The sequence below is a fragment of the Bombus fervidus genome, chromosome 7 (genome assembly GCF_041682495.2).
Source record: "Bombus fervidus isolate BK054 chromosome 7, iyBomFerv1, whole genome shotgun sequence".
Taxonomy (NCBI): domain Eukaryota; kingdom Metazoa; phylum Arthropoda; class Insecta; order Hymenoptera; family Apidae; genus Bombus; species Bombus fervidus.
This window is the reverse complement of record NC_091523.1, coordinates 16,222,755-16,239,277: the sequence shown is the minus strand read 5'-3', so window position 1 is coordinate 16,239,277 and position 16,523 is coordinate 16,222,755. Positions and strand designations below refer to the sequence as shown.

General features: G+C 28.6%; 3 protein-coding genes and 1 pseudogene across 6 annotated transcripts; 1 reads left to right on the top strand and 3 right to left on the bottom strand.

The window, feature by feature from the left end:
• Nucleotides 1–526: 526 nt before the first annotated feature.
• LOC139989178 (probable E3 ubiquitin-protein ligase makorin-1) lies at nucleotides 527–6,612 on the bottom strand. Of its 2 annotated transcripts, XM_072007239.1 has the most exons (7): nucleotides 6,154–6,612; nucleotides 5,535–5,677; nucleotides 5,390–5,450; nucleotides 4,855–5,179; nucleotides 4,451–4,773; nucleotides 4,234–4,390; nucleotides 527–4,138 (listed from the first exon to the last, which is right to left on the bottom strand). In XM_072007239.1, the coding sequence occupies exons 1-7, from the start codon at nucleotides 6,186–6,188 to the stop codon at nucleotides 4,004–4,006; spliced, it is 1,179 nt and encodes a 392-aa protein (XP_071863340.1). In that variant the 5' UTR covers nucleotides 6,189–6,612; the 3' UTR covers nucleotides 527–4,003. The 2 variants fall into 2 exon arrangements, with proteins under 2 accessions (XP_071863340.1, XP_071863339.1); XM_072007238.1 differs by having other exon boundaries at nucleotides 5,390–5,677; nucleotides 6,154–6,611.
• A 598-nt stretch (nucleotides 6,613–7,210) lies between these two features.
• Nucleotides 7,211–14,963, top strand: Woc (zinc finger protein without children). 3 transcript variants are annotated; one of them, XM_072007232.1, is made up of 13 exons: nucleotides 7,211–7,368; nucleotides 8,073–8,431; nucleotides 8,492–10,287; nucleotides 10,372–10,725; nucleotides 10,810–11,645; nucleotides 11,713–11,936; nucleotides 12,015–12,250; nucleotides 12,334–12,520; nucleotides 12,591–12,716; nucleotides 12,787–12,908; nucleotides 12,986–13,133; nucleotides 14,422–14,521; nucleotides 14,612–14,963. In XM_072007232.1, the coding sequence occupies exons 2-13, from the start codon at nucleotides 8,095–8,097 to the stop codon at nucleotides 14,784–14,786; spliced, it is 4,641 nt and encodes a 1,546-aa protein (XP_071863333.1). In that variant the 5' UTR covers nucleotides 7,211–7,368; nucleotides 8,073–8,094; the 3' UTR covers nucleotides 14,787–14,963. The 3 variants fall into 3 exon arrangements, with proteins under 3 accessions (XP_071863333.1, XP_071863331.1, XP_071863330.1); XM_072007230.1 differs by having other exon boundaries at nucleotides 8,073–10,287; nucleotides 14,425–14,521; XM_072007229.1 differs by having other exon boundaries at nucleotides 8,073–10,287.
• Nucleotides 13,127–14,427, bottom strand: LOC141445802 (histone-lysine N-methyltransferase SETMAR-like; annotated as a pseudogene).
• Nucleotides 14,964–15,130: 167 nt separating the features above from the next.
• On the bottom strand, nucleotides 15,131–16,522 carry Mrpl19 (mitochondrial ribosomal protein L19). Its single transcript, XM_072007243.1, has 4 exons — nucleotides 16,312–16,522; nucleotides 15,710–16,151; nucleotides 15,373–15,648; nucleotides 15,131–15,295 (listed from the first exon to the last, which is right to left on the bottom strand). The coding sequence occupies exons 1-4, from the start codon at nucleotides 16,376–16,378 to the stop codon at nucleotides 15,166–15,168; spliced, it is 915 nt and encodes a 304-aa protein (XP_071863344.1). The 5' UTR covers nucleotides 16,379–16,522; the 3' UTR covers nucleotides 15,131–15,165.
• Nucleotide 16,523: the final 1 nt, after the last annotated feature.

Below are 16,523 nucleotides of genomic sequence, written 5' to 3'. Positions count from 1 at the left end.
ACTACGTAATATTAATAAGGAATGATTTTCATTTATTTCATTATAACATGTATACATAAGAATATTTCTTTTAATAAGTATTTGTACAACAACAATAGGAAAACGTAGAAAATGTTAGATTTCATTACTTTGAGCTTATGCAATTTTAACACTTAGCCAACCGAACACTTGAACTTGACTGTTTACCACACTGTAAAAAAAGTATTAAAATGCAGTATGAATTTTTAATTTCACGTTCAAGTTGTGTTATTTATCTTTAATCATCTTTAATCATTTTTAATTTTACTTATATTTTTTTATACTTTTAATATATACTTTTAATTTGATGTTTTGCATATACAATATGTGAAATCGTTAAATAAAATCATTACCGCAAAATATAATTGACCACTTAAATAATTTTTAGATTTCTTTATTTTTTAAGTAGCGAATATTAGTGCTCGATACTTGGAAAAATGTCCGGTGAGAAACGTATAGCGCGTTGTGACGCGCGCTGTTGGCTAAGTGTTAAAAACCAAGATTCAAATGATGTAAATACTTCGATGCTTTTATATTTATTGAAACAAAACATATAAACGTAATGAAACTATATTTAGTTCCATAATATATTTCTAGTATGTATACATTCTACTTAATTATATTATCTTCAGTTTCGTATTGAATAACTTGAGCTTATACGTAGTATGTAGTCAAATTAATATTTAAGTTATATAAATGTTACAAACTCATAGAAATAAATAATTCGCACACTTCATTTAGTTTCCACTACTCACTAAATATATCGTCTAAAATAAAGGTATATTTGTTAAAAATAAATAAATGATTGATTGTCTTAACTTTATCTTGAATGCTGTTTAATGTTTCCTCTATTACAAAAAGCAAATGTTACATTTTTTTATAATAAAATTATATTTCATTTACAAAACGGTAATATTCTTTCTATGAAAAATATCTGTAAATAAAAAATATCCCTAAATTTGAGAATTTTAGTTTTTATTGTGTATAGATTTATCATAAAAACTAACATTTCAAATTGTTTACAATTTACGTATAAATCTCTAAGGCTGCAATTTATGCTACTTATATGCTTGAATAAACTACCAGATGTTAAATATTATAAAAAAAGCATTCTCGCGTAATATTTTTACGTAATTATTGCAAGAACTTTAGAGGTATTTATTATCCTATTCATAATTCATATATTTAATAACTTGGAAACTGCGGCACGTATTAATTTTTTAACTACTACATTGAATTTTTTATGTAAGAAGTAATAAAAATTATTGTAAAGATGTTTTGTTGTACTTTAGCAATATGAATAATATTAAATAATGTGATGATCTTCAGAACAAGAGACTAATAACGCCTTGTTTTACAATAAGAAACTCGTTTATCATAAAATCGTATTAATTTGGAAAAATATCAAAATTTATAAAAGGCAATACATCAATGAATTAGATACAATGAAAAGTTGTATTGTATCTTCCAATGTGTTTACATTCAATAACTTAAAAAAAGCATATAATATTATTTCCCTATATGATGTATATTTTTTCGTAGAACCTGGTAGAGCAAGCCATATACATTAAAACGAATAAAATAGTTATACAATGGAAGGAAAATTAAATTTTGAATTATGTAGTGATTAAAATCTTATCTAGTAAATTCGTAGATATGGTAAGAAATAAAAGTAAATGTAAATTACATCTAAAATATAATACCGATTAAGTAACTTGATCTTAAAAGTTTATGTCTTATAATATCACTCAAACTATACAAAAATTCTACTTCCATACTCTCGTGTAGTGCAATTGCAAATACACATATACATATACATGAACGACGTACTATTATCCCGTTTACAATTGCACTTCATAAAAAAAATTAAATATTGAACTTACAATTAGACCCATTGGCACTCTATATGTCCCTTTTTTACACAACACTATAAGAGACATATATTATTGAGAAGAAAAACACATTAGAATCTACAAGCGGTTACACCCAGTGTTGACAAATAGTAGTATTGTTATTCTTATTGTTAACGCGTGCACATCAATTGTTGAATATTCACCAATTAAGATGAAGAAGAGATAGAGAATAATGAAAGACGAGACAAAAATATAAGGCAAGTGGTTTCTATATAAAAAACAATATACAAAACGTTCCGTTTATTCTTATAAGCGGCGTTAGCAATAACAATAAACTTTTAATTACAACAATTCACTATAAAATTAACAATGTAGAAATTCTATAGAAAATATAAACAACTTGCATATTTTATCATGGAAAGATTGTCTGAGAAAACTTCGAATAATGTTAGCTCATATTAACAAATAGAGTAATTATCTTGTTCTTTAAAGGCAACACTGAGGACAGATGGTTTTGACGAAGAAAAGTGCATCCTATAACTATATGTAATAATAGCTGGAATTTATATGCGCAAAATATCTCGAGACAATTCGATTACCTAATGCTTATACAGAAGCAATTCTTTAAACAGATTAAAAGATCATTTTTATAAAATAGTTCTATCAAAAAAACGATTGATACCATATTCTTTGGCTTTCATTTCTGTTTATAAAGCTCTAATTGCTTTCATTCATTAGTACGAATAATGTATCCTTTTAAATAATTATTAATTTTTAAAAATTTAATTTTTTGAAAACTAAACAATAAAATACAAAATACTAAACAATAAAATACAAAGATAAAATAAAGATTCCAAATAGACAGCTTTGAATTCAATTGTCGTTTATAAAATAATTTTTATTTGTTATTTTTTTTTAAATCTGGAATTCGTGCATACTCGCTAAAAATGGTTTCCTTTTATTATATTTAGCAGTACACACATTCAACCAAATTTTCATACTATCGCCCAGACATACACTTATTACATGGAACACTCGATTTGCGCAATTTATCACGGTCTTAAAACTATGAATTAGAAACTAACGCTATACAGTTCACGATAATTTAAGGAAATTTGTTAAATGTTCGCAAAGCCATAACAGGAGGTAGGACGAAACTTATTAATTGAATGTTCAATATGAATAATCATTAATCAAATAGAGAGTGCTAATACTAATCTTTATAATCTATAGATTATTTATATAGTTCACCATCTCTTTAATTTATATAAACCAAAATTTCATATTCTATAAATTCTTTATTCCTCAAATTAGATGACAAATAAATGTAATCAAGTCCAGATTTTTTGGCAGAATAAGTACCCAACCAAAATTAAAAATAATTCTAAACTACTAAAGATATGTTACAAAAAGTAAGTTTGTATGTTTTTATTTTATTGAACTTGTCTTTAAGCAAACATTAAGTTTCGAGCCAAGGATTAATAATGAGAATATAATAATATTTACGAAAACAATTTCATTTAAAATCTTGGATAATTTTGCTTAAAAAAGTAAGGAAAATTGATTTCTTAATAAAAACGTTTTTAAATGTATAAACTTATTTTTGCATATATGTATATTTACCTCTTTACGTAAAAAAGGACTTTATTCAAGACAAATTAAAAAGAATAAAAACAAAACCTGTTATTTTCAAACTGCCAAACGATTATTCTATTAATGTGTATTCTATATAAATCGAATTAATTTGGACCACTGATGTAATAGACTTGATGCATATTTCTTATGATTGAGTACTAATTGTAACAATATTGGTCAAGGTACACAAACAGAAGCGATTACAAAGTGGCTATGTAACATTTAAAAACTTGCCATTGTACATGCGACTGCAACCTCCTCGTTATTATTCTTGTTATTATTATTAACTTGATATTATTTACATATTTCTCACGTAAATATCATCAAGCAAAGCACACAAATTTTTTATTAACGTAGCTGAGATATCTTTTAAATCATAACCATTCAAACAATTCATAAACTACTTGTCTATTCAGCCATTGAAACCACATACAAGTGGTGGATGAGATAGATGGTATAGTTAACAGCAGCAGTAGCAGATTACTGAATTAATATAACTACTCAGCCTGAAATTCAAATTCAGACCAATCAGACTCTTCTGAGCCTGAAAAAAGGGAAATTAGATCTTCAAGGTCTACATCATATAACCAACGGTTATCCCTCTCTTCAAAAAAGTCCCACAAAATTATTTGCTGTAAAAAATTGTAGATTTTTGTATATTTTTGACAATAATGTTAGTAATTGAAAATCTAAACAATATTATAACAAAATAAAAATTTTAACTTACACGCAAAATATCGACATCTGCATCTGCGTTGCGTCGTTGACGAACAGGAGGGCCAACATCTGTTTTAGTGCCATCAGGAAGTGCATGTAGGTAAAAACACTTATTGCCAAATGGACATTTTCCTTGCCCTTTATTGAAGTACTTACAATCTTTAGTGCTATAATATATAAACGATTTAATGTAATTAAAAATTATAGTAGTGCATGTTTTATCCTACCTTAACGCACATTTGTAGTCCGTTATTAGTTTTTCTTTTTCTTCTTTTGTATCTACCCAGTACATACTTGGGCATACAAAATCAGAGGTAGCACGGCATTCTGGACAAGCTCTAATAATTTTATTGTCAAACTGTTTAGCTTGTCTCCATTTCCTAATACAACTTAGACAAAAACAGTGATTACAATTTGGTAAAATGCCAAATCTCTGTTCTCCAGATGCTTTTTCCATTATAACTTCAAAACAAACACCGCAAGATTTTTCTCTGCTACGTTGAATAGCAAATGAAAGCTCCATGTCCACTTCATGTTGTTTGACACATGCCTAAAATATTAATATTAATAATGGAAAATTTTATATAGTTGAAATATACTATTTAAATAATGTAATATTACATGTAATTACATTTGTATGTTTCTTTCTAAGTTCTTCGTTGTACGGATGAAGTGCAGCACGATTACACAATTCACAAATATCTCCATGTAGGTATGTACAATTACGTTTTTTGCAAATTCCAGTTGCTTCTGCATATGGACACAAAGGTTCTGAAGATGGACTGGATGCTTGATCAGATGAATTTACAGCTTGAGCATAAGATATTGACATTGAAGAATTTGTAGATGTTCCTGAGGTTGTACAAGCTTCATTCGTAGAAGATGATCTAGCCACATGTGAAGGTATAAATTCTGGTGCTTTTACCCATTCTTCAGCATTACGAATATTGTCTTTACTGGAAATATATAAACACATTTTAGCACATTATATTTTCTATTACCTTGATATTATACATATATATGTGTGTGTGTGCATATATATACATATTTACACATATATTATATATCACATATTTTTATATACCATATTACAATGTATTACGTGAAATGCAAATGTTATTACAACTTAAATCTTGCCGAAATAAGGTCATCTGACAACAACATACGCATTCTTTATTGTTGTCGAAGTTGAAATATTTGAAGTGTGTTGTCCAGCTGATGAATTTTCTACCGAATTTGCATTTACCACATTATTATCAACACTTTCAGTAGTATGGCGAAAATAGCACTGATTTCCAAATTTACAGATACCATGTTTAAAAAAGCGACACACATTGTTCATAGATGGAGCAGAAGAAGATATTATCGTTTCATTATTTCCATCATTCCAAACTCCTTGAGTATGACGGTATCTACAATTATTTCCTTCACGGCACATCCCATTTTTGAAGTATCTACAACACAAAATCAAAACGTCGCATCAGCCCTAACATCATTTTGACATCAACAAATTTCACAAATAACGAAAATGTCTATTATATTTCATACAGATTATTTCAATAAAATTTCAAAATATAATTTGATGACATATAAATGCCCACTTATGCAATATATAAATAACGTATGTTTTAGTTTTTATGTAATTTTAATCTACTTTTACTTAAATAAAAATAAATAATACATAAATGAAGATTTTGCACATATTCTGTTTATGACTAATAATTTTTTGATACAGTTCCAAATACAATTACGTTTGGTTAGTAAAAAAAAAAAGAAAACAAACGCAAAAATTTTAAAAATACTGATATTTTCACAGCTTAATATGTTGGCGCACTATATTCTAATATGTGCAGAGGTTGGTCTGGATGCTTGAGTATTTTTATATTGTTATTAAAATTCATTAGGAAGTAATTACGGGACAATCTCTTACCGGCAAACAACGCTCTGTGTCCAACTGTCGGCCATTTTCTAAAGCTTCCACTTTAACAATAATCGACAACGCGTCCTGGAAGGATCGCGTACGACTTTTTTAACGATGGCAATATGAAGAACAACAGAGATTCGTCTCGATAATCGTGCACTTTACACTGCACGATATCTCATGCTACATCACCAATTTTATTTAACAAGTGTATTTTCACAGGTCCTTCGAAAATTCTAAAAAAAAAACACCTCTTACACATCAATTTTCTTTTTCACTCTGTTCTGTTACTTCGTTTTTTTCTTTTTGACGCCGTTCGAAGTTTAATTTTCTACTAAAATTTTACTATTGTATATGTGTACTATCCGCTTTTAGGCACTATTGGACAAATATTTAATGTGTACTGAAACTCATTGACTTTACGCGTGAAAGCACACATATACGTCACGGACTAAACTAACAGGTAAATTCACATTTAACCGTTATACACAAGTCAGAGCATGCGCTCAAACTTTTAAGTGTTCAAAAACAGCTTGTAGAATTAATAAATTCAATATGTACGTTTCTTTTTTTTTATCCTTAAAGAATACAAACAAAAACATACAATTATAGAATGTTCAGTTAAAATCAAGTCTACAAATAATTTTATATTTAAATAATTTTAATCTTTTATATTATATAATTTAATAATTAATTAATTCATTATTTATTTTAGAAAAAATGTATTCATTCTTTATATATTTATTAGTGTTTACTTAATTAAAATCAATATACTTGAACTTTTGACTATTATTAATATTCTGTTAACAAAATGTAATGTTATTATCTCATAAGTCTATTGGTTTCTTCATAAAAACAAAAATATTTTCAAAAAGTGTATATACATAGAAAATTTTTTAACGAATATTAATTTGTAATCCATTTGTAAAATATACATATATCAATCGCACTTTAATCATACCAGTAATAACAATATTTGATTCTAAGTTTATTTTAAAATATTTTCTTACGATATTCGAAAGAAATGAGAATCAAGAATATGAAAACGCAATTCTGAGAACGAAGCTTTATTTAGTTTGATCGAAATAAAATTACAATCATATGTTGGTAGTATACAGTATACACGGATTACCGCCGCGGTTGTTGTGTTACGACAATGAATACGGATTTATATTTTTAACTAAAAATTGAAACAATAGTGCTATTTAGCATTGAGATAAAAAGGTGAAACTTATTTTTTAATATTTAAAAATCTGAAAGTGCTACATGTTTTTAAATAGAATGTTACGATTTCACTCAATACAAGATTTTGAATTGTACACAATATTTTAGTTTGAAGTATCAAATTGGAATCGTTATTTGCTCCTTTATTCGAAAAATGTTATAATTAATTGTTATGAAATATAAATATGATTTTTCTTATCTATTTTTATTTATGTTTTGCCTCTACTGACAGACTTGATTTAATCTCAAATGTAAAATACAACATGGCGAAGTAAAGCTACTTTTCAGAATAACCTCAATTTTTCATAACCACAATTGTTTATTATATTTGCAGAAAGAAATGCAATATCAATTATTTTTTAAAATTGTTTCATTGTCTCTTCTTGTTATGTAGTACTTCTTTTTTCAGTGTAATTACTTTATTGTATCTATTAATTTATGCTTGTAATATTCCCTCTATTTATATTTGTTTATATAATTTGAAACCAACTTATTTATGTATCTATGCTAAATGAATAAGACATTTAATACATAATACTTTCTCATTTATAGTTATTTTTCTTTCCCTTTCTCTATAAACTTTTTTTTTTATTATTTTAGAACTAATTTTTGAAAATCTAAATATATTTCCATTTTTCTTGCCATGACATCATTTTATATATAATTTGTAATAATGTAAGTAATAAAATTATTACTTTGTATAGCTAATCATATAAATAAATACACATGGATTCTAATATTGATGTGGAATTATCAACTAATCAAACTCAAAAGGATTCAGATACAGAGAATGAAACAAAAACTAAAGATATGAATGAATCTAATAAAAGAACAGATATTACTACAAATGAAGAACAGAGATCAGTAATCTCAAAAGAAGATGAAAATATTGTTGATGAAAATGAAGGTAATAAAATTAAAAAAAAAAAAATAAATATGGTAGATGAAATAGAAAAAAATTTATCTGATGAAAATTCAAAAAGTATTCAATTATCAACCACTGTATCATGTCAAGAGAATTTATCAACTACTAAGTCATGTCAACAAAATGTTTCTGAAGAAGGTAACTTAATAGTAAAGGAATTATCTTTACAAGAAATTAATACAAATACTGTGGTTACAGACTGTAATGATACACATTCATTGACTTTACATGAAAGTACTACAAAAAATGTTTCACAGGAAAAAGGTTCAATAGAATTAATGATATCCAATACTATTGACAAAGATGATGTAGATAAATTATCAGATAACGTCAATGTAGTAGAAAGTACAAAATCTAAAAAATGTTTAGGATATATATCAGAAGAAGCGGAAAATGTCAATATAGATGGTTCATGTGACTTGCACTTAGCAGAAAAAGAAATTGTTGAAAATGTTTTGGAAGATTCTCAAATAAACAAACAATTTTCAGTTAGTGAAAAAAATAATTCAGATAATAAAAAGACTGACCCAATGGAGACATCAGAGAGTAATGATAGAAATGTGACAGAAAAAAACATTATAGAACCAGAAAATACAGAATTTGTGCAGTTTTCTCAAGAGAAACATGGAGATGCACAAATTGAAAGTCAATCTATGGATGCTGAAGATCCTTTTGGTGGAGATAGTCTTACAACAGAAAATATTGAATCTATGGATACTGACGACCTTACTGAAACTAATATAGGATTTTCTAAATTGTGCAGCCAAACTGATAATTTACCAGCTATTGTAAATAATGAGGAAAGCAGTTTTAGTAATAATAAAAATAAAAAGGATGACAATAATGGAGCAAATAAAGATAGTTCCATTGATATTTTACGTTCTCCAAATGTTACATTGGATTTACAAGATACTAGTAAAAATGGTAATGAAAATTCAGTTCAATCAGAATGCAATGAAAATTTACATATAAATTCCACTGAAAAATGTGATAATCAAACAAAGAAATCTGTCAATGAAATAACACCAATGGATACTGAAGAAGAACAATCTAATGTTTTACCAGGACAAGATGATGAGTTATGTATTATCCCAGATAGTATGAAAGTCATAATTCCTGAGCAAACAGAAAAATCAAACTCTAGTAATAAAGAACCAATACATAAAGATAACCATAAACAAAATGAAATTAAGCAAACATGTGAAAACTCCGGACCAAATAATGATGAAAACAAAGACTTACATCAAGGCTTGAAGGAACAAAATACTACAAATGAATCTGTTGTAACACATGCAAAAAATATCAGGACAGAAACAGATTCAACTAATAAAATCACAGATATTACTACAGATGTTATTAACATTGATGAAGAGTCAAAAAACTCCGAAATTGAAGAAATCGCAACTAAAGAAATTTGTAAACAATGTAACGAAGAAAAATCGTGTAAAATTAAAGTGAAAATTGGTTTTGATACTTACAATGTATGTTCGAAAACCTGTAAAGCATTATTCAAAGTTGCTAATAATAAAGCGATGGATATACCAAGTGATGGAGTTAATTCTAAGAGAGAAAAACGTTGTGCAAACTGTTTGCTAATTGTTGAACCTAATGATGAACGTAATCTTTCTTGGGAAACAATGGAGTTCTGTAATGAGGAGTGTCTAGGCAAATTTCAAACAAAATATGGAAGTTATTGCAGAAATTGCAATGGTTCGGTACAAGCAGTAAGTTTAGGAAAATATTGTGTACGATTTGGTTATGATGTTAGACAATTTTGTTGTTCCACATGCTTGGAAGAATTCAAAAAGGGCCTAAAAGTATGCAGTTATTGTCAAAAAGATATAAGCTCTAGTGCAGAAGGTTTTCTTGCACCAGTTGGTGATAAAGGACAATTTAAGGATTTTTGTACTCAAGATTGTATGGAAAAATATTCAAAAATGAGCTCTGTTGAACCTCCAAATATAGAAAAAAAATGCTGCAGCGTTTGTCAAGAAGTAAGTAGTAATTTTTTTACATTTGTATTTTCAATACGAATTCAATAGAAACTTTCTAAATTAAAGCTTTATTCTTTATAATAGGAAAAAATTGTTCATTGTGAGGTTCAAATAGACAGATCTGATCCAGTAGCTATATGTAGTGAACCATGTTTTGCAGCATTCAAATTTGTGAAAAAGGTTGATCCTGATCAGTGTTCTACCTGCAAAAAATTTTTTGAGTTACCTAACAAAAAAAGTTCTGTTGTGTTTTATGAGAATGAAGCTCATACATTTTGTTCTAAAACTTGTTTAAATGTATTTATTATTACCAATAGGAAAATTGTTCCTTGTAATTGGTGCAAAGTAAAAAAATATAATTTTGACATGATTAAAAAGGAACTAAAAACATGTCAAGTAATGATGATGTGCAGTTTAAATTGCTTAACATTATATCAGGTATAAAATGGTCACATATTCTTTTTTTTACTTCAAATAGTACTACATGTAAGACTGATGTTACTTAATTTTAATTGTATATAGGTTTCTATCAACGCAGTTTCAGCAAAACGAATAAACTGTGACTTTTGTAAAGAATTTTCACAAGCACAATATCATTTAACAATGTCAGATGCAACAATACGAAATTTTTGTTCTTATCACTGTGTAATGAATTTTCAAGCTCAGTATACTAAATCTCCGATTACGATACCGACTGGCGATGATCCTGTACCTACTGGCATGCCCAAAAGAACGTTACCTCAAAGAAACACAAATTCCAATAATCAAAAAGTTAATGATATACAAAACAAAAAGAATATGCCTGTAATTTCTTCCGTGACAAGTTTAGCCACAATTGGAAATGGTCAATCCAGTCCAACAACTCAACAAAACAGTGTAAATAATATGTTAGTACCTTCAGTTGCTATCAGCCAAAATCAAACACAGCAAGTAATTTATAAACAACACATTATAACAAGACCACCAAGTCCGGTCCAAATTCACAATAAAACAACTCAGTGTAAACCTGTGATGCACACAAAAGGAGTTTCAGTACGTCCACATCCTTGTACAAAAGCTTCACAAACGGATGGAATTCACCAAGCAGTTGTACCGATACCAGTTCCAATTTATGTTCCATTTCCAATGCATATGTATACTATGCCTTTTCCAGTTCCATTACCTTTTCCATTACCAATTCCTGTTCCTATTTTTATACCTACAACAAGAAATAGTGCTAAGGGAATATTTAAAGAAATCAAAAGAATACAGGAAAAAATACCAGCAGATCCTTTTGAAGCTGAACTTCTCATGATGGCAGAAATGGTTGCGACAGAGAAAAAAGCTAATGAGACTGATTCGGATTCTACAGATGATAGGTAACTTTACTATCAGTAGTTGTTATTAAAGTATTTTTTCTGTTTTTCTCCTCTACTGTTTTTACAGAGATGAAGATACTGGCGACCGTGATCATTCACATGGTGGAGTTTTCAGTCCAGAAGGTGTTGATTCTAGTAATACATTTGGTGATGACATGTTACAAATGGCTTTAAAAATGGCAACTGGAGAATTGGATGAGCCAGCTGTTGACTTAGAAGCTGCTTTAACTCCAAATACTATTACTGCTACACAAACACCAACACAATCTGACACAACTATAGAAAATGATGGTATTGGTAGTGTGCAATATATATATAGTAAGTAGATGAAAAAGATAATTAATAATGAAACAATTATTTAATATTCAGTTCAATCGGAACGGCTTATTGTTCCCTCTCGGGGAAGGAAACGAATGGTTCCATATAAACCACGATCTACGCCAAATAAACGAGGAAGGCGCGTATCTGGCACAAATGATATGCCTTTGATGCCACCCCCGGAACCTCAACCTCCACCTCAACCGAGAATAATAGAACCCATAGAAAAACCAGATGCTAATATGGCTCTCAAATATACCTTTGGCGTAAATGCTTGGAGACAATGGGTAATTTTGATATATCGTATTTTCGATTTCAATTTCGACTGCAAACATGGATATTAAAAATTAAAAATTTTTTATAAATATAGGTAGTTACAAAAAATGCTGAATTAGAAAAACAAAGTACACCAATTAGAAAAATGAAATTATTTAAAACAGATCTTTTGCAACTCACAGCTGACGAATTAAATTATTCATTATGCCTTTTTGTGAAAGAAGTTAAAAAACCAAATGGAGCAGAATATGCTCCTGATACAATATATTATCTCTGTTTGGGTAATATAAGTTCATCACCTATATTAATTGAAAGAAGTTTATAATTATTTATAATTATTTTATATTACAGGAATTCAACAGTATTTATTTGAAAATAATAGAATAGATAATATTTTCACAGATTCATATTATGAAAGATTTACCGATTGTTTAAATGAAGTTGCAAAGAAATTTTCTGTTCTTTATAATGATGCACGTAAGTTAACTTTTGCTTTTTATATCTATATAGATAATTATATTGTAAATAAAATATCAATTTTTTGTAGAATATATTGTAACAAGAGTTGAAGAAGAACATTTATGGGAATGTAAGCAATTAGGTGCTCATTCTCCTCATGTCCTTTTAAATACTCTAATGTTCTTTAACACTAAACATTTTAATCTTGTAGTACGTATAAATTATTTTGATTTATTATATAAATACTAACATTTCTTTTAAAATACTTAAAATTTAATATCATTTAGACAGTAGAAGAACATATGCAATTATCATTTTCTCACATCATGAAACATTGGAAACGTAATCCAGCTGCACAACTTACTACAGGAGCAGGAAAAGTTCCAGGTTCCAGAAACGTTCTTCTTCGTTTCTATCCACCACAATCAGCATTGGGTGAGTATCAAACAATTTATATATTGAGTTTCTCGGAAAGTACGTTCCGATTTTTAAGGAAGATTCAAACACAGCACATTTAAATTTCAATATACATTTATTGAATTATATAGGTGCCACTTTGTTCCACAACCTTTCTCCATTTTTTATGCAACTTGAATATTCCATCCTCCCAGAACCTTTCAGATTTTTCAGTGAAAAACTTTTCAATATGATTTTTTATGTTGGCCAAATAGGTAAAGTTTTTGCTATTAAGGGAATTTTGTAATGACCTAAATAGGTGAAAATCTAAGGGTGCAATGTCTGGTGAATATGATGGGTGGTGTAGCACATCCCAACCAAGCTCCAACAGCTTTGTTCGAGTAGTTAGAGATACATGAGGCCGCGTATTGTCCCGATGAAACACGACGCTCTTCTGATTCACTAATACTGAACGTTTTTCTTCAATTGCTGTCTTTAACTCGTCTAATTGCGAGCAACACTTTTCCGGATTTATCGTCTGGTTGTTTGGTTAATCTCATAATACAAGATTCCCAGTCCCACCAGACACAGAGCATGACCTTTTTCAGATGAAGACTGGCTTTTGGGGTGGCTAAAGGTGATACATTCCACTTTTCCCGAGATCTTTTCCGCTCAACATTGTTATAAATAATCCATTTTTCATCCCCCGTCACTACTTGCTTCAAAAATAGTCTCCTCATTGCGCTTATAGAGCGAGTCGCAAATGGAAATGCGATCCATTAAATTTCTTTCCGTTAAATCGTGAGGAATCCATACATCAAAACGGTTTATATAGCCAAGCTTCACAAAATGCTCGTGGATGGTGGACTTTGATATTTTTAACAGTTTTGGTAATTCATGTATCGTATAGCGTGGATTATTCTCGATTAGTGTTTTGATCTGATCTTCATCAGTGGTGGAGGGCCTACCTGGGCGTTCTTGATCTTCAAGGTTGAAATCATCAGTTTTAAACCTAGCAAACCACTTCCGCACAGTTCTGTCAGCTATAGCACCGTCACCATAAGCAGCGCATATCTTGTTTGCTGTTTGTGTGGTATTTTTGCTTTTCTGGTAGAAGAAAAGCATCAAATGTTTATAATGCACTTTGTTTCCTTCCATATTTAAGAGCGTTAAAACTAACAAAAATTAACACACATGTCATTAGTTTTCAATCATTCTAATATATTCAGACATGTCCTAATACCACCTATCAAAAATCGGCACAAACTTTCCGGGCGACTTAATAGTTAAAAAGTAATAACACTTTAAGGTCTTAACCTTTTTTCAGAAGGTAATTCACGTAAAAAGAAAGTATATGAGCAACAGGAAAATGAAGAAAATCCATTAAGATGTCCAGTCAAATTATATGAGTTTTACTTGTCTAAATGGTACGTCTACTTATTTATTTTCTTATTTCATAAATAAACATTATAAATAAAAAATATAATAGTTATGTTAATTCTATACTGTTATTTTAGTCCAGAAAGTGTTAAGACTCGGAACGATGTATTCTATTTATTGCCAGAAAGAAGTTGTGTACCGGACAGTCCAGTATGGTATTCAACATCTCCATTGGCTAAGGAACATCTCATAAAAATGTTATATCGCATTAAAATGGTTAAAGAAATCAATGTGGCATTATTAACTAGCTAATTTCATGTTTGCATATTTGTCTTTAATATCATGAATACCATGATATGCAAAAAAGTAATTGTTCCCTTATACGTCAGATAAGAATGTTCAAAGAATGTGTAGTCATTGAAATTTTTATAATTTCTATTGTATATTTTTCACTTCCTAATAAAACAGAAGAATGTATTATTAACGAAATTTTCTAGAACTCTCAGTATGAAACATATCCAAATGAAGTTGTTATTTCAACAAAAATGTATGTTTATAAATTACATATGATCTATATTTTTACAAATAATTAGGAGCTATGTAAGAAAAAATATGTACATTACACTTCTTTTTAATATACAGATGACACATAATTGGGAAACAAATTTTTATTAATAATTTTAAAAAATATTTATGATGTTGGTTTATTTCTTTGTAACATATGTTTGCGTTTTAATATAGTCTTCTGTATTTCTAATTGACGAAGTTCTATATGTACATCTGAAAATATTTCATTTTGTTCCTCTTCTGGAATGGTCTCCCTATTGAAACAAAATACATTTGAATACATTTTCTTTAAAATAGTAAACATTATTTTAGTGATAATATTCAATTTTACCTGTAGGTTTTCATCAGATCATATTTCTCCCATGGTTTAGCGGCAGCTGCTGCCTTTCTTTGACGTCTTTCATTAACAACTAAATCTTTAATTCCTTTTAAATTTTTACGTTCCCATTTTTCTGACCAAGGTAATGGCTTAAGAGGGACTTTAATATCATTTAGTGGGACAGATTTTGAAACTGTTGTTTCTATTTCCATATCAAAAGGAAATGTACTATATTCTAATGGTGCATCTCTGAGGTAAAGTAATTCATCGTCTAATCTTCTTTCTAACCTGCAAATAAGAGGAAGTTTTTATTCCAAGTTTTAATTACATTTCATTAATTAGTATTTACCTCAAACAATCAATTTTCTGAATAGCAGGATCATATAAATCATAACGTACTTCCACACCTTCCCCGTTAACAACATTTCTTAAAAGAAATGAACATCTTAGACCACAGCCCTCTCTTAATATACATATACCAACAAATCTATTTAGTTTTTCAACTGCATGTGGTTCTGAATATGTTACTGCTAATATTGAACCAACATAAAATTCAGGAATATTTAATACTGATCTTCTCTTCAACATATCCATACGTTCTAATTTTTCTCTTATACTATGACGATATAATGGATTAGGATCTGGTAAAAATTCAGGATATATAAATCTGTAATTTTCAATTGATGTAGATGTGGTTGATTCATTATTAATTTGAGTTTGGGAATCATTATCGTCATCTACTCTATCATCTTTTGGTTGTGCCAAGGTTGAAAAAGCTTTAGGTTCTTTACCTAAAAATGATAATATATACTAATATTTAAATGTACTAACTGAAATATAAATTATTTAGAAATATTTCAAATGTGTGTTATTCGTTATTTATTAGTACAGTACATTTTTCATGATATGTAAAGCAATATGCACGTATAAAAATACGATAACAAAAAATACCTAATAATTTTATAAAAGTTAATCTTTTCCATGTTTTTTGACACAATAATCTTGAGGAAATACTCATACTTGTTAATACTAATCTTAATTTGTTGTCACTTTTAATTTATACCATTCACACGAGCTGTATGAGATTATGTTTTGGTTAATATTTTTTTCCAGTAGGTAACACCACGGTCGTAAAATAAACTAAGATGGTTAAGCGGGTTAAT